Source organism: Coregonus clupeaformis, chromosome 17 (assembly GCF_020615455.1).
Source record: "Coregonus clupeaformis isolate EN_2021a chromosome 17, ASM2061545v1, whole genome shotgun sequence".
Lineage (NCBI taxonomy): Eukaryota > Metazoa > Chordata > Actinopteri > Salmoniformes > Salmonidae > Coregonus > Coregonus clupeaformis.
In genome coordinates this window covers 24563555-24586836 of record NC_059208.1, presented here as the reverse complement: position 1 = coordinate 24586836, position 23282 = coordinate 24563555, and the positions used below count along the sequence as shown (strand labels likewise).

At 45.8% G+C, this 23282-nt stretch overlaps 1 protein-coding gene across 10 annotated transcripts in view; it reads right to left on the bottom strand.

Moving 5' to 3' along the window:
• The window catches only part of syngap1b (synaptic Ras GTPase activating protein 1b), a 131731-nt gene that overhangs the window by 18754 nt on the left and 89695 nt on the right, over positions 1-23282 (bottom strand). For 6 of the 10 annotated variants that reach the window (XM_045226185.1, XM_045226189.1, XM_045226194.1 and 3 more), the window contains 10 exons: positions 15196-15340; positions 14930-15074; positions 14487-14723; positions 14006-14207; positions 13468-13697; positions 12929-13142; positions 11993-12556; positions 11344-11793; positions 9438-9620; positions 8135-8346 (listed from right to left, as the gene is read on the bottom strand). In XM_045226185.1, coding sequence (XP_045082120.1) covers positions 8135-8346; positions 9438-9620; positions 11344-11793; positions 11993-12556; positions 12929-13142; positions 13468-13697; positions 14006-14207; positions 14487-14723; positions 14930-15074; positions 15196-15340 — 2582 coding nt within the window. Of the gene's footprint in view, positions 1-8134; positions 8347-9437; positions 9621-11343; positions 11794-11992; positions 12590-12928; positions 13143-13467; positions 13698-14005; positions 14208-14486; positions 14724-14929; positions 15075-15195; positions 15341-23282 lie in introns of all 10 variants that reach the window. The other 4 variants (XM_041872808.2, XM_045226188.1, XM_045226190.1 and 1 more) reach the window with 4 other exon arrangements.

Here is a 23282-nt window from a genome sequence, read left to right as displayed (position 1 = left end):
GACACCTAGGTATTTGTAGTTGTCCACATATTCTAAGTCAGACCCGCCGAGAGTAGTGATTCTAGTCGGGTGGGCGGGTGCAAGCAGCGTTCGATTGAAGAGCATGCATTTAGTTTTATTAGCGTTTAAGAGCAGTTGGAGGCTACGGAAGGAGTGTTATATGGCATTGAAGCTCGTTTGGAGGTTTGTTAACACAGTGTCCAATGAAGGGCCAGACGTATACAAAATGGTGTCGTCTGCATAGAGGTGGATCTGAGTGTCACCAGCAGCAAGAGCGACATCATTGATATACACAGAGAATAGAGTCGGCCCGAGAATTGAACCCTGTGGCACCCCCATAGAGACAGCCAGAGGTCCAGACAACAGGCCCTCCGACTTGACACATTGAACTCTATCTGAGAAGTAGTTGGTGAACCAGGCGAGGCAGTCATTTGAGAAACCAAGGCTATTTAGTCTGTCAATGAGAATGCGGTGATTGACAGAGTCAAAAGCCTTGTACAGGTCAATGAGGACGGCTGCACAGTACTGTCTTTTATCGATCGCGGTTATTATATCGTTTAGTACCTTGAGCGTGGCTGAGGTGCACCCATGACCAGCTCGGAAACCAGATTGCATAACGGAGAAGGTACGGTGGGATTCGAAATGGTCGGTGATCTGTTTGTTAACTTGGCTTTCAAATACTTTCGAAAGGCAGGGCAGGATGGATATAGGTCTGTAACAGTTTGGATCCCCCCTTTGAAGAGGGGGATGACCGCGGCAGCTTTCCAATCTCTGGGGATCTCAGACTACAAGAAAGAGAGGTTGAACAGGCTAGTAATAGGGGTTGCGGCAATTTTGGCGGATAATTTTAGAAAGAAAGGGTCCAGATTGTCTAGCCCAGCTGATTTGTAGGGGTCCAGATTTTGCAGCTCTAAATGGGGAAGCTTATTGCTACAGTCTCCATAGGATATTTTTCTTGCCGTGCAAATTCCCCTTTAGTCACGATTACTCAGCATTATAATTATTTTCCAGAAAAGGGGAACATGGATCATGGATCATTAAATACTTGCCTCTAGAATTTCAAGATCTGGGTCATTCAAGGCAATGGTTCTGATATTTTCTTCAACAGACACAAAAGGTGAAGGATGAATTGAAAGTCACTGCAATCATGAAGTCAAATCCAAGATGGCGATCAGCAGTTTGGTGATGGAGATTAAATGAACAAGGGTACATAAGACATCCTAACTCCTACCTGGTCGATATTTCTGAGGTAATGAAATTCTTCTGCTTTGATCATCATAGATTTCATTATCTTTTAATCTTATCACATCTACTTTCCACCTGAACGACATGGTTGTTTTCATTTGAAGTCATACAGAAAAGCTGTGAATAATTGCTGACAAAGTGGATGAACTTCAGAGCGTTAAACTCCTGAGATGAACAGAATGCTGAGAGAGGACTAATTACACAAAAGGAATGACACATTTATATACAGTGCTTTCAAAAAGTATTCACACCCCTTGACTTTTTCCACTTTTTAAAATGGATTACATTGAGATTTTGTGTCACTGGCTTACACGCAATACCCCATAATATCAAAGTGGAATTATGTTTTTACAAATGTTTACAAATGAATTAAAAATGAAAAGCTGAAATGTCTTGAGTCAATAAGTGTTCAACCCCTTTGTTATGGCAAGCATAAATAAGTTCAGGAGTAAAAATGTGCTTTACAAGTCACATAATAAGTTAGATGGAATCACTCTGTGTGCAATAATAGTGTTTAACAAGATTTTGGAATGACTACCTCATCTCTGTACCCCACACATACAATTATCTGTAATGTCCCTCAGTCGAGCAATTAATTTCAAACACAGATTCAACCACAAAGACCAGGGAGGTTTTCCATTGCCTTGCAAAGAGGGGCACCTATTGGTAGATGGGTAAAAATAAAAAAGCTGATATTGAATATCCCTTTGAGCATGGTGAAGTTATTAATTACACTTTGGATGGTGTATCAATACACCCAGTCACTACAAAGATACAGGAATCCTTCCTAACTCAGTTGCCGGAGAGGAAGGAAACCGCTCAGGGATTTCACAATGAGGCCAACGGTAACTTTAAAATAGTTACAGAGTTTAATGGCTGTGATAGGTGAAAACTGAGGTTGGATCAACAACAGACAATAAAACTGAAAAAAATTGCTTTTGGAATGACTACCTCATCTCTGTACACCACACATACAATTATCTGTAATGTCCCTCAGTCAAGCAATGAATTTCAAACACAGATTCAACCACAAAGACCAGGGAGGTTTTCCATTGCCTTGCAAAGAGGGGCACCTATTGGTAGATGGGTAAAAATAAAAAAGCTGATATTGAATATCCCTTTGAACATGGTGAAGTTATTAATTACACTTTGGATGGTGTATCAATACACCCAGTCACTACAAAGATACAGGAATCCTTCCTAACTCAGTTGCCGGAGAGGAAGGAAACCGCTCAGGGATTTCACAATGAGGCCAACGGTAACTTTAAAACAGTTACAGAGTTTAATGGCTGTGATAGGCGAAAACTGAGGTTGGATCAACAACAGACAATAAAACTGAAAAAATGTGGCAAAGAAATGAACTTTATGTCCTAAATACAAAGCGTTATGTTTGAGGCAAATGTAACACAACACATCACTGAGTACCACTGTTCATATTTACAAGCATAGTGGTGGCTACATCATGTTATGGGTATGCTTGTCATCGGCAAGGACTATGGAGTTTTTTAGGATAAAAATAAATTGAATAGAGCTAAGAACAGGCTAAATCCTAGAGGAAAACCTGGTTACGTCTGCTTTCCAACAGACACTGGAAGACAAATTCACCTTTTAGCAGGACAATAACCTAAAACACAAGGCCAAATATACACTGGAGTTGCTTATCAAGACAACATTGAATGTTCCTGAGTGGCCTAGTCACAGTTTTGACTTAAATCGGCTTGGAAATGTTTGGCAAGACTTGAAAATGGCTTTCTAGCAATAATCAACAACCAGCTTGACAGAGCTTGAAGAATTTTAATAATAATGTGCAAATTGTACAATCCAGTTGTGCAAAGCTCTTAGAGACTTACCCAGAAAGACTCACAGCTGTAATCTCTGCCAAAGGTGATTCTAACATACAGTATATTGACTCTTGGTTGTGAATACTTATGTAAATTACATATTTCTGTATTTCAATAAATTTGCTACAATTTCAAAAACATGTTTTCACTTTGTCATTATGGGGTATTGTGTGTAGATGGGTGAGAGAAAAAAATATTGAATCCATTTTGAATTCAGGATGTAACACAACAAAAATGTGGAATAAGTCAAGGGGTATGAATACTTTCTGAAGGAACTGTATAGGACAGAGAAAGTGAGGACCAGACAGCCGATGTGAGTGCAAAATGAGCCAATAAGATAACCTAAAAACAGAAAGACATTTTAAATCATAGCACAGATTTTTGTCAAACTATTCCAAAATAAGTGGTTGGTTTGGACAGAGGATAGCATATCACCCATTGTCATTTGCCACCATATCAAGCTGTAGCAATTCCGCAGAGAAAGCATTCTCTGAATATCACCAGATCTCTTTATGCTTAACATACAACAACTAAATTGATGCTTAACATTAATAAATAATGAAAATCCACAGGTGAAGTTTCAAACATTGGTGTTAGATGTTTTATTCCATAAAAAATGTACAGGGATTTATTTGACAAAAATAAGAAAGAAAAAAGGAATCAAACGTGACAGAAACATTGGCACTGGTCTAAGAAACAATGAAATGTAACATGAGTATACAGTAGAATAATACTTTTTAAAAAGCAGACAGCGATTCACATGGGTGATATGTACCAAACATAAACCTGTATATCTATTTACTTCAAGTTCAAGTAGTGTGCTTGTCAGGTCATGTCTTACATACAGTCAAAACAATGTGGGTATTTGTCAATATGAGGTCAGGGACAGGTCATGAATTGACTGTTATAGAGAAATAAGGCAGGAGATTTGGTGAGTCAAAGGTCTCATGATATGTAGTCAATTGTATGTACATCAACAGTAAACCCTCACTATGTGCTGCTATTTGCCATATCAATCCAAAAGGCTTTATTGCACAGTGACAAGCTACATCTCTATGAGAACTTTCAAAGTAATACTGATGTAATATTATACATCTATACAGACTACCAATACTATTACAGTGCCAAAAAATAGGCAATCTTATGATAGTGAACAATTCTTGTTCCACATAGTATCTCCACAAATTACTCTCTCAAAGCTATAACTTTAGCAAACGATGACACCATTTACCATTCTGTCTCCTATGACTTACTGCAGATCCAAACTTAAACCAACGACATACAGCAAAATTATAACAGATATAAATCTTAACACTTTAGATAAATGGCACCAATATCCATCTGGCTACATGATTAACATTTTTGTTAAAATCACAAACACTTACACAGCCATGTGTATAAGTTATAAACTATGCTTACAGTGCTGTATATGCTGTATCTATGGTATTTAGGGATTTACAGTTTCCATGGCCATACGTACAGAAGTCTCAATATAATTTATGTTTATATGGGTTCATTTGACACTGAATGGGACCTGAAAAAACCCTTAAGTGTATGAGTTCTGTATATATGGTAATATGATATATGTATCTATGCATGTAAGGTATGCATACTCAATATATTTGTGTGCCTGAATATAGGCCTACATACATACATGTAATGCTTCTGTTAATAAATGCTAAGTTTAATCTATTATTGCACATCTCGTAATGCTAAAATATTGCTATATCATTGTAATATCATAACAAAATGTACATATAGAATCTTAGTGTATCATTATTGGTATGGCTGGTACAGTACTGGGAATTCAATAGGGTATCGATAACGTTTAGATTAAAAAATAGTGTGCTACTCTAGCGTGCCTGATATTCTTTGATATAATATAATATAATCTGTCATATTCCTCTCAAGAAACATAACTGCTACTCTAGAGGCACTCGTCTAGAGGAACCAAGATAAATCACAAAAAAGGCTTTCAAAGAATATCTGAAGTCGTTTCTAAGAAGGATGATGAATGAGATTTGAAAAGCAATGATAGAAGTTTGGGTTTTTTGAAATGTGGAATGTATGGTTAATTTTCCTTTTGGAGGACAGTGGACATAACTACTTGAGCCATTGAAATTGCTGGACACATACTTAATTAAAAAACGCAAATAGCATTTCTCATTCATTGACAGCATACAGTTGAAGTCGGAAGTTTACATACACCTTAGCCAAATACATTTAAACTCAGTTTTTCACAATTCCCGACATTTAATCCTAGTAAAAATTCCCTGTCTTAGGTCAGTTAGGATCACCACTTTAATTTATGTCCGAATAATAGTAGAGAGAATGATTTATTTCAGCTTTTATTTATTTCATCACAATCCCAGTGGGTCAGAAGTTTACATACACTCAATTAGTATTTGGTAGCATTGCCTTTAAATTGTTTAACTTGGGTCAAACGTTTCGGGTAGACTTCCACAAGCTTCCCACAATACGTTGGGTGAATTCTTTGCCCATTCCTCCTGACAGAGCTGGTGTAACTGAGTCAGGTTTGTAGGCCTCCTTGCTCGCACACACTTTTTCAGTTCTGCCCACACATTTTCTATAGGATTGAGGTCAGGGCTTTGTGATGGCCATTCCAATACCTCGACTTTGTTGTCCTTAAGCCATTTTGCCACAACTTTGGAAGTATGCTTGGGGTCATTGTCCATTTGGAAGACCACTTTGCGACCAAGCTTTAACTTCCTGACTGATGTCTTGAGATGTTGCTTCAATATATCCACATAATATTATGAAGTGCACCAGTCCCTCCTGCAGCAAAGCACCCCCACAGCATGATGCTGCCACCCCCGTGCTTCACGGTTGGGATGGTGTTCTTCGGCTTGCAAGCATCCCCCTTTTTCCTCCAAACATAAGGATGGTCATTATGGCCAAACAGTTCTATTTTTGTTTCATCAGACCAGAGGACATTTCTCCAAAAAGTATGATCTTTGTCCCCATGTGCAGTTGCAAACCGTAGTCTGGCTTTTTATATGGTGGTTTTGAAGCAGTGGCTTCTTCCTTGCTGAGCGGCCTTTCAGGTTATGTCGATATAGGACTCTTTTACTGTGGATATAGATACTTTTGTACCTGTTTCCTCCAGCATCTTCACAAGGTCCTTTGCTGTTGTTCTGGGATTGATTTGCACTTGTCGCACCAAAGTACGTTAATCTCTAGGCGACAGAATGCGTCTCCTTCCTGAGCGGTATGACAGCTGTACATTAAGGCGTTTGGAAATTGCTCCCAAGGATGAACCAGACTTGTGGAGGTCTACAATTGTTTTTCTGAGGTCTTGGCTGATTTATTTTGATTTTCCCATGATGTCAAGCAAAGAGGCACTGAGTTTGAAGGTAGGCCTTGAAATACATCCACAGGTACACCTCCAATTGACTCAAATTATGTCAATTAGCCTATCAGAAGCTTCTAAAGCCATGACATCATTTTTTGAAATTTTCCAAGCTGTTCAAAGGCACAGTCAACTTAGTGTATGTAAACTTCTGACCCACTGGAATTGTGATACAGTGAATTATAAGTGAAATAATCTGTCTGTAAACAATTGTTGGAAAAATTACTTGTATCATGCACAAAGTAGACATCCTAACCGACTTACCAAAACTATAGTTTGTTAACAAGAAATTTGTGGAGTGGTTGAAAAACGAGTTTTAATGACTCCAACCTAAGTGTATGTAAACTTCCGACTTCAACTGTATGAATCTGTCTTCAAATCTAGCAGCCATCCACTACTTACAGAATCCTCTAGATTACCTTGTCAACTGTAACAATGCCACAGCCTGGTTGCCATCACCCAAACTAACTTCGAAGGGGAAAGAGAACTTGTCATTTAGCAGCTAAGTTAGGTTTACTCTGTGTTCTCTTTACACATCATAAGATAGGGAAATACTATCAAACTGTGGTCGTTTGTAAAGATTGGTATTGTTCATCCTCATGTCAAGCTGTTATGGTGATGACAACAATATGTAATGTACTACCTTAGTCTTTGTTTCATGCATTTTTATCAAAAACACCATTATGGCCTCATACTGTATAGTGCAGATAGAAGTCATATGATGTCACCTTTCTGTCCACTATTGTGCTTTTCGATTCAATCTAGGTGAATCCCTCTCAGTTTAAGATTATCGGAATAATCACCACAGAAGATGCAGGTAAACTACTAAAGGAAAAAAAACAAGCAGCATGTTTGATATACTGGTTTAAAAAAATGGCTGCCAAGTATAGCACAAAGGGTCTAAACATGTCTTTTTGGGTTCTTTATGCACCAAGTTATGGGGTTATGGATGGGATTTGTTTCATAAAGTACAGCCAGGAACAGTCTCAGTCTTCATTCCGTTTCTTCTTCCCTGGAATGGATTAAAAGTAGCAAAGTTCCCTGTGACGCTTATCTAACTTTCAATTGCAGATTATTAGAAGTAATGGACAAAAGCAAAACATTTACACAAATCGTTTCCTCTCTCAAGTTCCTCATCTCGAGTAAATCTGTCAACGTTAGTCAGAAGAAGAATGTTCGATGAACAATTTCCTACTGACTGGGTGAAAACCAATTGCCTAAGGTATCTGTATACAGACATGAATCATTCATATGAATGGCTTTCACTGTTGACCTCTCACCTTTCAAATGAGTGTGCAGTTAGTTTGAAACTGTCCCATTATATCCCTGCATACATTTGATTGTGCAAGTTGAGGCCTCCCCATTATTTCTCCATATATTATTAATGTATCTATTTCATAACTATACATTATTTAGACTCTCTCATATATATTCATCAATATTCCCCAGATGATTTCCAAAAATCAGCACCTGCCTAAAGAAGATTAACTCTGTCTATGATTGTTGGATATTTCTTGGATTAAGGTAATCAGACATGGTAGTTCTCAACAATACATTAATTTATTTTCCTCACTCCATTTTTGTTTTCTCTCTATCTCTCCACACCTGTCTTCTCTTTCTCTTCATCTCTACATCTCCGTTCTCCATCTCCTCCACCCTCCACCACCCCTCTTTTTACCTGTTGATTATTCCTTTAATTTGGGAGTCTTTCTCCACTTGCTGTTGCCGTAGCCTCCTCTCGCTGTCCTCCAGGCGACTCTGGTATTGTGAGAGGATCTTACTGGTCTGCTGCTCCTGGGAAAGGAGCCTCTTCTCATATTCCTCCAGCTTCCTGTGGGACATGATCAGTCGCTCCTTTAGGGAGTGGATTTCCTCCTCGTATTCCTTTACCTGAGACAGAAAGAGAGAAGAGAATGCATTGGAAATAGAAAATGGTTGAGCAATTGTCATATACATGGACATTTTTGGACTCTAGATTATCCCTTTTCACTTTCTCACTATGCACAAAGATCTTGCTATGTCTATTATGAAAATAGAAGGGAATATATTGAAAATATAAAAATAGTTGAGCAATTGTCATACTGTTTATTAGCAACACATGGCTAAGCAACCGACAAATGGTCTTGGGGGTTTGTCACGATCGTTATGAGATGAAGCGGACCAAGGCGCAGCGTGATAAGCGTACATACTTTATTGTGTACACACACGAACCAAAACAATAAACAAACGATACGTGAAGTCCTAGGTTAAATAACACAAACCTTAACGGAACAAGATCCCACAACGTAACATGCCAACAGGCTGCCTAAGTATGGTCCCCAATCAGAGACAACGAGCTACAGCTGTCTCTGATTGGGAACCACCCTGGTCAACATAGAAATACACGATCTAGAACGACAAACCTAGAAAACTAAACAAGGAAAAATCCACACCCTGGCTCAACATTTAAGAGTCCCCAGAGCCAGGGCGTGACAGGGTTGACTGAACACACCTTCACTCGGACAAAGAAATGTGGTAATGCGGTATCTGTGGTCAAATATGAATATGCAAGCTAAAAGTTTGTTTATTTTCAATGACTCACTGTTGTTCAAGTTCATCCTCAGCTGTTCCTATCTAAATTATTCATAAAGAAGTGTCTCGGTACCATCTGCTCTCCACTGATAGACTTGAATTGCACTTCCCTGACATCTGCACTGTGCATTAAGAAGGAGATATGACTCAGATCAGTGTTACGGTTCTCTAGTCTCACAGTTTGCTGTTGAATATGCTAAAGAGAAGAGAGAAATTCTGCATTCCTTTGAGGCATCGTTTTGTTACTGTCGATTTCCCAGAAGATTGGGATTTCAATGCCAAAGCTACAGTATATTGTTAAGACAATTATGTACTGTTTTCTATATATACACACACACACATTGCCAATGTCAAATTAAGGCTACCATTCTTTTGTATTGCGAAAGCTGTGGTGGGAGAGATGTATCTACCCTGTCTAAGCGAGACTCATCCATGCTTTTGGAGTACTCCTTCAGCTTGAACTCCTCGCGGTCGATGCGGTTCGCCTCCAGAGTAATGTCAGCGGAGAGGTGAGGCATGTTGGAGACCCAGGCGACTGTTCTCTCATTGGCCGGGGTCGGGGGGTTAAGGGTCGAGGGCGACTGGCCGGAACCCTGGGGGAAAAGACAAGAAGCAGATATGAAGAGGATGAATATGTACTAGTACTAGCAGTGGTGTGTATTCATGGATGCCGAGGGAAGCCAGGCTTTCCCCAAAGAATTACTAAGAAAAAAAGAAAAAAACATATAACATAATGTATCTTTCGTCTCTCTGTGTTTTATAATTTTCCATCAATTCGTAAGAGGCTGAATATATCTCACTGGAGAAAGCATCTAAGCGAGCAAAACAGTGTCCCTCTGTCTCTGTATCTGTAGGCCATCTACCAGATGCTGTCTGGTCCAAAAGAGTATGACATAGTTGCCGGGCATTTGACTTTCCTTGATTAAAAAAAAAGTATAAAATAATAGCCAATCAGCGTTGTGCTAAACTGAGTGAGCTCAACTGTGAATGGTTCTGGCGCATCAAAAAAAGGTGTCAAAGGAAGCAAGTTTGGAATTGCCGTCACTCCTCTCAAATCGCATTGAGAGCATATGTCATTAAGAAACAACTTGAATTGTTGCATCTCGTTGTGTTGTTGTCCTCCGGTGGCTAGCTAGCTAGCTAAAGTTGTCCCTTTCCTAAATTAGCCATGGATTGAGATAGGGATTTGGACTGGTGGTTTGACTTAATTCTCTGTACTGGCCAATGCTTATAACGGCAATTCTGATCCAAACATTAATTCATACATTGTGCCCCTGGCCTGAGAGGATGGAAGTTGAATATGTAGCTAGATGTAGAAGGTTAATGTTAACTAGCTAATGTTGCTCATGAAAGAAAGTTAGGCTAGCGAGCAAGCATTTTAGCCAGGTAGCCTAGGACAACAAAAAATAAAAGCGTGTACTGTATGACAGAGTGATAGACTATTTCATCAACATGAAAGAGAGGAGGATAGCATTGGCGTTTCTCTACAAGTAGGGTGAGTCAAAATGTTTTTTCTACTTGCACGAACACACACGCATGTACACACACACACACGCACACAGAAATCAGAACCATGGACAGCCACATCATATTCAGCTTACGTTGATTGGACTAAATAGTTTTTGGTATATTTTAGTTGTCACTGTATAAGACTAAGCATAGGTGATTTGATGATGTTGAAATGTTGAAGTTGAAATGGTGCTGGAATAGTGGAGGCAGCTCCTGTTTTCTTTGCGACTTGCGGTAACTCTACGTGGTTCTAAATCAATAGTTGTTTAGTGGTCTGAAAATGTCGGAAACATTAGCTTGCTTGACCATGCTGTAGGTCATGTAACTGTTTGTTACATGTAATATGCTTTGTGGACTCCACCGGACAGAGGCTGCTCTCCAGTTTTGTGATGAAACAAAGGTGTGGTTGAATTTATTCTGCCACTGTGTCTTCTTATTGTCTCAGCCTTGTCAGGCCTATATATCACGGTGTCAAGGTATATGAACTAACAGGTTATAGAGCAAGCAACGCAATTATCACAACACATAAGTTGGAATATGGCTTTTTTTTCTGGCTTCCTCAGTGATTTTACCCACGCACCGCTACTGTGTACTCCACACATGAGGGGGTGACCGTTGGTCCTATTTAATCAGACAGGTCACTGGGATTATGGGGTTGGTCAGAAAAAACTGTGCAAGAGAGGTGTGTTGGAATTGTTATATAATGCTCTTTTCAGAGTGAGAGAAAATAACACAGTGACAGCTATGAGCTTTTATCAGGTTTAAGGGTAGATTGAATTACACAATAAAGTACAGTAGCCTGCATACCTGTTTGCTGATGGAAGGTTTGAGCAGGTGCTGTTGCTGTGGTTGTTGTTGTTGTTGCTGCTGCTGTGATTGCTGTATGGTTGTTGTAGTGCCCCCCTGTGGCCCCTGGGGGCCCTGGCTCTCCCTGACAGAGCTCTGCTGGTGGGGCAGTCCAGGGGCTGTGTTATCTTTGACCGACAGCTGTTGCCGTGGTGCCTGTTGCCGACCTCCGTAGTTCGACTCTGGCGATAGGTTGGCACTGGGCGGTCGCGTCTTAGCGGATGGTGTGGGAGCAGCAGCCGCACTGACGGACAGCTGATGGGAGGTCTGTGATTTGACGCGTTGGGCGGGAGGCGGGGCGATGGAGCTCTGGCGCGCGGGCTGGACTGTGGAGGGGGGTGTGGCCAGGGAGGAGTGGGATGTGCCAGTCTGAGAGGCCATGCCCATCTGCTGTTGCTGTTGAAGATTATCCTAACAGGACAATTAGAGAACACCAAGTTATCCTGGCCTTAAACCTGTTTCAGATGTTTACATTATGCTAATCCTATTCATGTAGGCTACAAACAAATGTTGACTTCAGTTATGATCAAGTAGGAGAGACAAAAAGGCTAATTTGCACAAAAGTAGAGCATGATTGTAAACACATTATTGACCTAAGGTTAATCCATACCTGCCCGTGCATGGACAGTTGCCGCCGTGCGTAATCAGCCCTGCTGTAGTCGTCGCTATAGCTGTGTGAGTGGATAATGGCTGGCTGCCCCAGGTGCCCTGCCCCGGTCCTCAGGGTGGACAGGTCCTCGCTGCGGGAGAACCCCCCGTGGGCGAACTGGGGGATGTAGGCCTGGTGTGAGCCACCGGGGTCAGGCTCCGGGGCCAGGAGCAGGGGCGGCGGGAGATGGGCCCTGCTGTGCTGGTGGTGGAGGTGGGGTCCATCTGCGGTGCCGGTGGCCAGATGAAACAGGGGGTTCTGGAAGGAGAGCGGGTATCTCAGGGCGGCGGCCTGCTGCTGCTGCTGCTGGGACAGCGAGTCGGTGGTGGTACCCATCTGGCTCAACTGGCTCAGCCGGAGGCCCCCTGACATGCTGGATCCCCCCGAGCCGGCCGAGAGGCGGCCCCCGGCCCGGAGCTGGCCGCTCAGGCCCAAGCCCAGGCCTCCGCCACCCTGGCTGCTGAGCCCTCCGAAGCTGCCCATGCCGGTGATGGAGGCCTGGGAGGAGTTGAGCATGGCCACCGACTGCAGGTTAGACACGCTGTTCAATGTGGAGTCCTGGAGGTCCATCATAGATATACACTTTATTGACACTGAGCACCTAGACTAGATTGATATAGCTAACATCCTTGTGTGCCCAATTCTAAAGTGCCAATAAGTTGATTAAGTGTGTTATCTATTGAGAGGGGTGGTTGTATGCCTGAATTGCATGTCCCATGACTTACCACTAAGGTACATGCATCATTTTCCTATGAGCGCACAGCTGCCATACTATCCTGCAGTCGTCTGCCAGACTTGGCTACCACATGGAAAGGAGATGTGCAGTTTACATAGTTTCCTGTTGAACACGGCTCCTAATAGATCTTAATGCTATCAAAACTCTAGAATTCAACTAACCTTGTGGTCTGGCTCGGTGATATCGGAGCTACTGGTGCAGTAGGCAGGGCTGGATCGGGCCAAGGGAGGGCGGGTTACATAGAAAACGTCTTTGGAGGCTCGATGTGGGTGATCGCGCTCTTGGAAACTCAGCTGAGCATGAGCACGAGATGGCATGATCCCCCCACTGGACACACCAGAGGTAGGGGAAGGCAAGCGAGTGATATCTATGGAGCTTAAGAAAGGTAACAACACATAGCAACAGATTGGAGAAGACGATGACAAGGTTATAGGTGTATTACAAGTTAGGATTTAGCACAAAAGGCAAAACCCAACCACAGCCTTATGGCGGGAAAGGCAAAACTTTAACATTGGCCATGATAAATGCCCCAACCAACCATCCTCCTAGGCCTGGTTTTCCCAACACAGATTAAACCTAATCCAAGACTAAAAGGTATGTTCAATGGAAATTCTCCATTCAAAGTGCTTTTCAGTCCAGGACTATACTTAACCTGTGTCCAGGAAACAAGCCATAGGGTTAAATAAAGCCAGGGCACTACCTGTTGAGATCCTTCATCATGAGATTCTGGAACTCCGAGGAGACTCCTCTGTTGAAGCTGGGTCGTGAGAGCAGCCTCTCCGTCTGTCTCTCATGGACTCTATCTGTCTGGTTCTGGTGGCTGGGCTGCCTCTGCAGGTGGGGGTTACGCAGGGCCATGCTGATGTCATTCAAGAGGCGGGGCAAGGGACCCAGTTTGATAATGGCATCCTGTGGGTTAGGGTTAGAAGACTGACATGAATACAAGTTAGCAATGACAATAGGAAAAGCATTCAAATGGTTAAAAAGTGTGGTTGATAATTTTAAGTATCTTATCTTTGAAAATTGCAAGTGCACTTAATCATTCCGTTCATTCTACTGTCTCAAACATTCAGATTACTGGGTTGTCAAGACCATACATAGTTATTTTATTGTACTGATTCCATATTGCACTCAATCATTATTGAATAACCCTACATTGGTTATCTGTAACTTATAATTCTTTATTGGTCATATATTGTAGCGGTTGTATTGTTAATATTTACCCTGATCCTCCCTACCTTGCTGAGCTGGGCCATGACCTCCCAGAGGAGGCTGTGCAGTATGGACAGCTCCCTGCCCAGGTCGATGTAGCCCTCGAAGCCCCCTGCGTTGCTCACACTGTCCAGATTGGAGATCTCATAGAGGAACTGCTGCATGGAGCCCCACTCCATCTCTAAGAACTCATTCATGAAGCACATGTACTCCTCTTTCATGCCAAACCTGAGGGAGAGAGAGAAGAAGAAGAAAGAGTGGGGTATAGGAGGAAGAGTCAAAATGCTGTATACTCACAGAGATTACATCATTGGCTGGTTTCCCGGACACAGAATTAGCCCAATCCTGGATTAATAACTAATAAGCACTTTCAATGAAGAATCGACATTGAGCATGCTTTTTAGTCCAGGACTAGGTTTAGTCTGTGCCCGGGAAAAAGACTCAAAATATTACAAAAGTTTTAGCATAAGCATAACATTATGAGTTGATTTGAATGAATGAACTGACTTGGAGAAGTTGGCCAGGTTCTGCACCACTTTGGAGATGAGGGTGAGCGTGCGTGACGTCTGCTCGTCTGGGTACTCCTGGGTCAGGTTGAACAGGGAGGGGGACATGACGGCCGGACACAGGAAGCGCAGGAAAAGGGAGCCGCTGATTAGGCGGTCTGCGATGTCCTCCCTCCCCCTCTCCGCACAGCGCACCCTCCACGAGGCAAACACCTCCTTCAGCTCTCGAGGGAACACACTGCAGAGAGATACAAATATACAGTGTGTTATTCTCATTTGATAGGATATTCTGTTTTAGTCAGGCAATGTATGCCAACTACTGAAGGCAAATCTGGTGTGCTCAACAATCCAAATTCTGTAAATATGTCTTTGGGTGCTGTAGGCCAGGAGTAATCCTACATGAATGAAAACAACTGTAAGCACTCATATATGCCAACTACTGACCAATGGGAGTTGACGATTTTGCAGAGTGCCAGTTCGCAGCACATGCGGAGATTGGCTTGGTGATCTGGAAGGACAGAGGGTGGTGTCCTCATGGGGTCCACCTCGCAGTTCTCCTCCGATTCGTACAGTGCCCTTATGAACTCCCCTGAAACAAACACAATATCACCGACCATTAGGCAAACACAGAAAGATACTGGATACATCACAGCAAGAACAGTCCAACAACATGTATTGAGAGATTAATGTGAAGCATTTGACGGTCACACCTATTGCATCCTTGAGGTACTTATGTCCAATCAGCTTGAGGTACTCTTCTATGGCTTTGGTGGCCAGAGTGTTCTCTCTGAAGATAAGGTGTTCTCGGTCAATGAATCTATCTACCTCACACATCGCCATGTCCGAAAGAAAATCCTGGGGGAAAAAAAACAGAAACATCAACATAGCATAGGCTTTCTTTGTAAAACATTCAATTACAATCTATTGGGTACTCTCAAATTCAATTTTGAGGATATAACGTCTTTCCGGAGGTCAGAGTGTAATTTGTTATGTTTAATGTTCCTTCTGTTTCAATCTGTTTTGGCTTATGGTTTGGTAAGAAAACCAAGAAGTAGTCAAACTAATGTTCATTTTGTAGTTCATATTGCCTTGAAGATGGAATCTGCAGGTCATGGGCGTCCCCATGCCTCCCCACTTCTTCTGTTGTGTTTTCACTTTGAACGAAAACAAGGGGATTGAGCCCTGAGCCGCCTTGGGCTGGCCTTCTGGGCAAGGTGTGTCTTTGTGCTAAATCCTGCCTACTCAAACAACCCTGCTGCCATTGCTCCGGAGATGGAGAGGAAGTGAAAGTCACTTGCAAGCTACAGCCACCAGAAACAAACACAGAGCAGATGAAGCCAACAAGCTAGCTAACTTGTTTGCAGATTAACTTTCCTGGTAGCAGGGTCAGCGTTTTCAGAAAATGTTGACAGAAACAAGCATCATTCTCGATTCTTGGATCTGTATCAACTCGACCCCAAAAGAGAAAAAGAAGCGAGAAGAACACTGCTCATGACCAATCCAGAAACCGGATAGACATTGGAATTAATTTTGAAAGGTGGAAGAGTGACGCTGAAATGACAACCATTCTCATGGACAGGTAGGTAAGTGTTGGGTTGAATTTTTAGCCTGCCTTTTTTCTGCTAACCTTAGTGTGTTCAGTGTTCAAGCTAGCTAACACGGCTACTTAGCTAGCTAGCTGACATCTTCTGTATTCTAACTGTTTTGTCCTCAAAGGAATCTAACGACAGCTACACTGTATAAACCACACAAGATGCCCAATGCCTTTATTTCAACTAGCTAACGTTAGCTAGCTACCTAAAGCTACATATGCAGATTGTTTACATGATAGTGTGTTTGGTTTGTAGATGATAATGCTAGCTAGCTAGGTGGTCGACAGCATTTTCAACCCAGGACCACCCCAAACAATGCATCTAGCTATACATTCGGTACAGTGACATCACACAAACATGTATTTCTCAGGGAGATACTGGTGGAGACAGTCTGATTTCGAGGGAATCTGAGGTTATAGAAGTTTGGTTGTGGAAAAATCAACACCAAAAGAGAGGTAAGAAATGCTATGGATTTTTTTGTTATGTTTTGTGATTCAATAATTATTTGATTGGTAATCGACCAACGGAAGCTATGTTTCCCTGTTCAGCACATTGCCTACATAGCATGGCATTGAGTCCTACCGTGAATTTCACAACTTTAAGGACTGAATGAATATCCAGCATGGTCAGTCAAGTAAACAATGGCTCATCTTCATGACATAATATTGGTAGACCATGGGCCATCAAGTAATAGGATGGTTACATTAGCATGACACATGTTACACTGGTTACAGCAAAACACCACATCCTATGTATGTAAAGGACACTGTTATGACAGTGACTTAGTACATATTACCTCAATTACCTCGACTAACCGGTGCCCCCACACATTGACTCTGTACACACATTGACAGGCTGTCCTGTAGCTCAGTTGGTAGAGCATGGTGCTTGCAACGCCAGGGTTGTGGGTTCGTTTCCCATGGGGGGCCAGTATGAAAAATGTATGCACTCACTAACTGTAAATCGCTCTGGATAAGAGCGTCTGCTAAATGACTAAAATCTAAAATGTAAAAATGTACCCCCTGTCATGAGCACTCTCTCTCCCTGGTAGCAACATTAATTGCATTCAATTATCTTCCACTCTGCTCACCTCCCTCTCTCTACTCAGCCTAACTAGCTCCACCTGCCCTGCTCTGCTCTTGTTACCTGGCCAGCTGCACTGCATTTCCCACTCACCATCCTCACCTTGCCTCACTCTGTTCTAATTACTCTGCCAGCTGAACTGCATTTCCCCACTACCTCTCCCAGTATATCAAGCCCTGGTTTTCAGCCAAGCCCTGTCAGATCGTCTTCAAACCCGGACCAGTAACCTGCCTGTCTGCGCTCTGACTCCTGTTTGTGATACCGATCCTTTCTTGACTGCCTCCTGGTTCTACTGCCCCGTCTATCCCAACCTGCCTTCTGGACCTCGACTACTCTCCGATCTTCAGCCCCTCCGGTAACTCGTTTCTGCCTTCTGTCTCTCACCACGATATTTGCCCAGCCCTGATCTGTACTTCTGCCTGCCATTCATATTGCTGTTGTGTGTGTGTGTTCCCCCAGGTCTCCGACCACCAGATGAGCGTGCCCAGACGTTTCACCACCCTCAGCCCGATACGCCGCTCCATCACTGGGGAACACACACACTAAGCACTTGGACTGGACACCCCCGGACATTTGGTGACCCCCGAGCACAGGTACCCACAGGAGGACCCTGAAAGACCCCTGACACCCCTGGGACTCCTCTTCCCGCCTGTAACCTTGAATAAAGAACTCTGAATTTGAACTTGCGCTCTTGGGTCCTCTTCTGTTCGTGACAGAACGATCTGACCATCATGGACCCAGCGCACTCCCTGACCACGATGGAGGAAGAGCCAGAGAGGACTGCCCTACAGCGACTGGAACGCTCTGAGGGAGACATAAATCGGATGGCTGGCGACATCGCTTCCCTTCTCCAGCTATTCAACCAGCAGCAACAACAGTTCCAACTGCAGCAACAACAGCTAGCCCAAGCCCTGCAACTACTCTCAAGCCCGGCTACTCCACCTGCACCCCCCTGGTCCTTTTGTTCCTGTACCACCGATACTCCTTCATCCCTCCGGCTGGAGGTCCCAATGCTGCAGGCCCGGCAGTGCTGCCACCAGATCCCCACGCTCCTGAACCAAGGATTGGGAACCCGAACGCTTTTGATGGCAACCAGAAGCAAGTAAGACCATTCTTGAGCAGCTGCCGAATCCAGTTTGCACTACAGCCCAGGACTTTCTCAACAGAGGGAGCCAAGGTGGGGTATGTCATCACACATCTCACCGGTCGAGCTCGGTTGTGGGGAACGGCGGAATTCGACCGGCAAACCCCAGCCTGTGCCTCCTTCAGTGCCTTTGAGGAGGAGATGTTAAAGGTCTTTGACCTAGGCTCGCCAACAGCCGAAGCGTCACAAGCTCTGCTCACCATCCGTCAGGGCAATCGGACAGTGGCAGACTTCTCCATTGACTTTCGTACCCTGGCCAGTCAAAGCTCGTTTAACCCAGAGGCACTGGTGCAAGCCTTCCTCCATAGCCTGGCGGACTATATCAAGGACGAGCTTGTTTCCCATGACCCGCCCTCAACGCTTGATGCCGCCATTGACCTTGCCGTTCGCATTGACCGCCGTATACAGACCCGGAGGAGGGAGAAGGGCCGTCTCAGTCAACCTGCCATCCGTACTCGGGTCGATACCGCTTCTGTCCAGCCCCTGCCTGTCAAGTCCCATAGCCAACTCAATCAGCCTGAGCCCATGGAGATTGGCCGTGCCTCTCTGACTCCCGAGGAGCGTCGGCGCCGTCTAAGCTCCAACCTTTGCCTCTACTGTGGTGGCGAGAATCACCGTGTCGCTACTTGTCCGGCAAAAGCCGCAGCTCACCAGGTGTAGGGGAGATCCGGGTGAGCTCAACAAGCCTTCAGTCTCCCTCCATCCGAAAGACCCTGCTTCATCTCCGCCTTCAGCTTTCTGACAAGACTCATACATTGGCCGCCCTTGTGGATTCCGGAGCCGAAGCAAACATCATGGACCCTGAGCTTGCACAGCAACTGGGCGTGAACCATCATCAACTGACACAACCCATTCCTGCACGAGCCCTGGATGGGCATCATCTTGGCACTGTCACTCATATCTCCGCCCCTGTGACAATCCTGCTGTCAGGAAACCACCAGGAGTCCATCCAGTTTCACCTCCTACACTCACCTGGCCAACCACTCATTCTTGGATACCCGTGGCTCCGTCAGCACAACCCCCACATCGACTGGGAGACAGGAACAGTCCGTGAGTGGGGAAGGAGTTGTCACCAGACCTGTTTAAGGGGGGCCACCCTGCCCGTTCACCGGGAAGGATCTAGCGCTACCTCCGACATATCCAATGTTCCGGCCTGTTACCACAGCCTGAAAGAGGTGTTCAACAAATCCAAGGCGACATCTCTACCCCCACACAGACCCTATGACTGCGCGATTGATCTCCTGCCTGGCACAGCACCTCCCAAGGGTCGTCTGTATTCACTGTCAGCCCCGGAAAGAAAGGCCATGGAGGACTACATTAATGACTCTCTTGCCTCCGGGATAATTAGACCGTCGTCTTCCCCCTTCGCAGGAGCGGGATTCTTCTTTGTCGGCAAGAAGGACGGTTCTCTTCGTCCATGCATAGATTACCGGGGTCTGAACGACATCACGGTTAAGAATCGCTACCCACTGCCCTTACTTTCGTCTGCCTTCGAACTGCTGCAGGGAGCCACTGTATTCACTAAGCTGGACCTTCGCAATGCCTACCATCTGGTGCGGATGAGGGAGGGAGACGAATGGAAGACAGCGTTCAACACACCAACCGGCCACTATGAATATCTCGTCATGCCCTTCGGCCTCACCAATGCCCCAGCAGTTTTTCAAGCCCTAGTGAATGATATCCTCAGGGACATGCTAAATACGTTCGTATTTGTGTACCTTGACGATATTTTAATATTCTCAAAGACTCTGTCAGAACACACGCACCACGTCCGGTTGGTCCTGCGCCGCCTGCTGGAGAACTCTCTTTCGTGAAGGCAGAGAAGTGCGAGTTCCATGCCAAGACCGTTTCATTCCTGGGGTATGTGGTGACCGAGGGCAGCATTCAGATGGATCTCACGAAGGTGTCGGCTGTCACTTCCTGGCCAGTTCCTGAGTCTCGGAAGAAGTTGCAACAGTTCCTGGGCTTTGCCAACTTTTATAGGAGATTCATCAGAAACTATAGCACAGTGGCTGCACCCCTCACGGCGCTAACCAGCACTAAACAACCGTACCAATGGACATCAGCTGCTGATAAGGCCTTCAATATCCTCAAGACATGTTTCACTTCTGCTCCCATCCTCCAGATGCCAGATGCAGCAAGGCAGTTTGTGGTGGAGGTAGATGCTTCGGACGTGGGAGTGGGTGCAGTGCTTTCTCAAAGAGCAGCTGAGGATGGCAAGATGCACCCCTGTGCCTTCTACTCCCGTCGGCTAACCCCTGCCGAATGCAACTACGACATTGGGAACCGCGAGCTGTTGGCTGTCAAGCTCGCCCTTGAAGAATGGCGGCACTGGTTAGAGGGGTCAAAGGAACCATTCGTAGTGTGGACAGACCACAAGAACCTGGAGTATATCCAAACAGCCAGGAGGCTGAACTCCCGTCAACAGCGGTGGTCTCTGTTCTTTACGCGCTTCAATTTCACGCTCTCCTACCGCCCGGGATCTCGCAACATCAAACCTGATGCTCTTTCCCGGATGTTTCAGAAGGACGAGACCACCGCCATGACAGCTCCCATTCTTCCCAGCCACTTGGTCGTAGCGGCCCTCACCTGGGAGATCGAGAAGCAGGTCATGGAGGCTCTTCGGGACCAGCCAGGTCCAAGCACCAGCGCCCCCAACCGTCTGTTTGTTCCAGCAAATCTCAGGTCACCTGTGATTCAGTGGGGGCACGAATCCCGTCTGGCCTGTCATCCCGGCATCACTCGCACCCTTCATCTGGTCCGCCAGCGGTTCTGGTGGCGGGGGATGAGACGGGATGTCCGAGAATTCATCCGAGCTTGTCCCACTTGTAACCGAAACAAGACTCCCAACCAGCCTCCTGCTGGGTTGCTGCAACCCCTACTCATACCCAAGAGGCCCTGGTCCCACGTTTCACTGGACTTTGTTACGGGCCTTCCGCCCTCTGACGGACACACAGTCATCCTTACCATTGTTGACCGCTTTAGTAAGATGACCCACTTCGTGCCCCTTCCCAAACTACCCTCTGCTAAAGAGACCTCCCAGGTGGTCCTGGAACATGTGTTTCGTATCCATGGCCTACCCCAGGATATAGTGTCAGACCGGGGCCCGCAATTCTCAGCAACCTTTTGGAAGGAGTTCTGTCATCTCCTTGGGGCCACCGCCAGCCTATCGTCTGGATTCCACCCGCAGTCAAACGGCCAGACTGAACGCATGAACCAGGAGCTGGAGAAGGCACTGAGGTGTGTGGCTTCCCAAAATCCCCGGGCCTGGGCTCAACACCTGCTCTGGGTGGAATATGCCCATAATTCACTCACCAGTTCCTCCACCGGGCTCTCCCCCTTTCAGTGTGTCTACGGGTATCAACCTCCACTGTTTGCCAGCCAGGAGGCGGATGCCACCTGTCCGTCTGCTCTTGCGTATGCCCGCCGCTGCCGCCGCACTTGGGCCCAGGCTCGCACTGTGCTCCTGAAGTCTGGAACCAGCTACGCCGTCGGTGCCAACCGACGGAGGACCCCAGCACCTACTTACCGGGTTGGTCAGAAGGTCTGGCTGTCTGCCCGGGATCTGCCGCTGCGGGTTGTATCACGAAAGCTGGCCCCTCGCTTCATTGGTCCTTTTCCTGTGCAGAAAGTCATCAGTCCAACGGCGGTCCGACTTCAGTTGCCCGCTTCCATGCGGGTCCACCCCACCTTCCACGTCTCCAAGGTCAAGCCGGTCCATGAAAGTCCCCTGGTCCCTGCAGCTCCGGCGCCACCTCCTCCGCGCCTCGTAGATGGCGGTCCTGTCTTCACCGTCCGGCGGCTGCTCCGCTCTAGGCGAAGGGGTAGGGGTCTCCAGTACCTCGTTGATTGGGAGGGATATGGTCCAGAGGAGAGGACCTGGATCCCGGCCAGGAGGATAGTGGACCGGACCCTTATCACTGACTTCCACCGACTACATCCTGATCAGCCTGCAATCCGTAGGGGCCGTCCAAGAGGGGTTCCTAGCCGTCCGGCCCGCCCTGCTCCTGTCTCAGTGCCTGTCCTGTCTCCCGACCGTGACCCTCCAGCTCCTTCTGAGGATGAGGAGATTCACTCGGACCGCTCGGAGGAGTTCTGACCCGCCGCCTGCTCCCCTCCACCCTCCCGGCATGATGTTGTTCTTGGGACTTCTGGGGCCGTCCCTTGGAGGGGGGGTCCTGTCATGAGCACTCTCTCTCCCTGGTAGCAACATTAATTGCATTCAATTATCTTCCACTCTGCTCACCTCCCTCTCTCTACTCAGCCTAACTAGCTCCACCTGCCCTGCTCTGCTCTTGTTACCTGGCCAGCTGCACTGCATTTCCCACTCACCATCCTCACCTTGCCTCACTCTGTTCTAATTACTCTGCCAGCTGAACTGCATTTCCCCACTACCTCTCCCAGTATATCAAGCCCTGGTTTTCAGCCAAGCCCTGTCAGATCGTCTTCAAACCCGGACCAGTAACCTGCCTGTCTGCGCTCTGACTCCTGTTTGTGATACCGATCCTTTCTTGACTGCCTCCTGGTTCTACTGCCCCGTCTATCCCAACCTGCCTTCTGGACCTCGACTACTCTCCGATCTTCAGCCCCTCCGGTAACTCGTTTCTGCCTTCTGTCTCTCACCACGATATTTGCCCAGCCCTGATCTGTACTTCTGCCTGCCATTCATATTGCTGTTGTGTGTGTGTGTTCCCCCAGGTCTCCGACCACCAGATGAGCGTGCCCAGACGTTTCACCACCCTCAGCCCGATACGCCGCTCCATCACTGGGGAACACACACACTAAGCACTTGGACTGGACACCCCCGGACATTTGGTGACCCCCGGAGCACAGGTACCCACAGGAGGACCCTGAAAGACCCCTGACACCCCTGGGACTCCTCTTCCCGCCTGTAACCTTGAATAAAGAACTCTGAATTTGAACTTGCGCTCTTGGGTCCTCTTCTGTTCGTGACACCCCCTGTATATAGCCTCGCTAT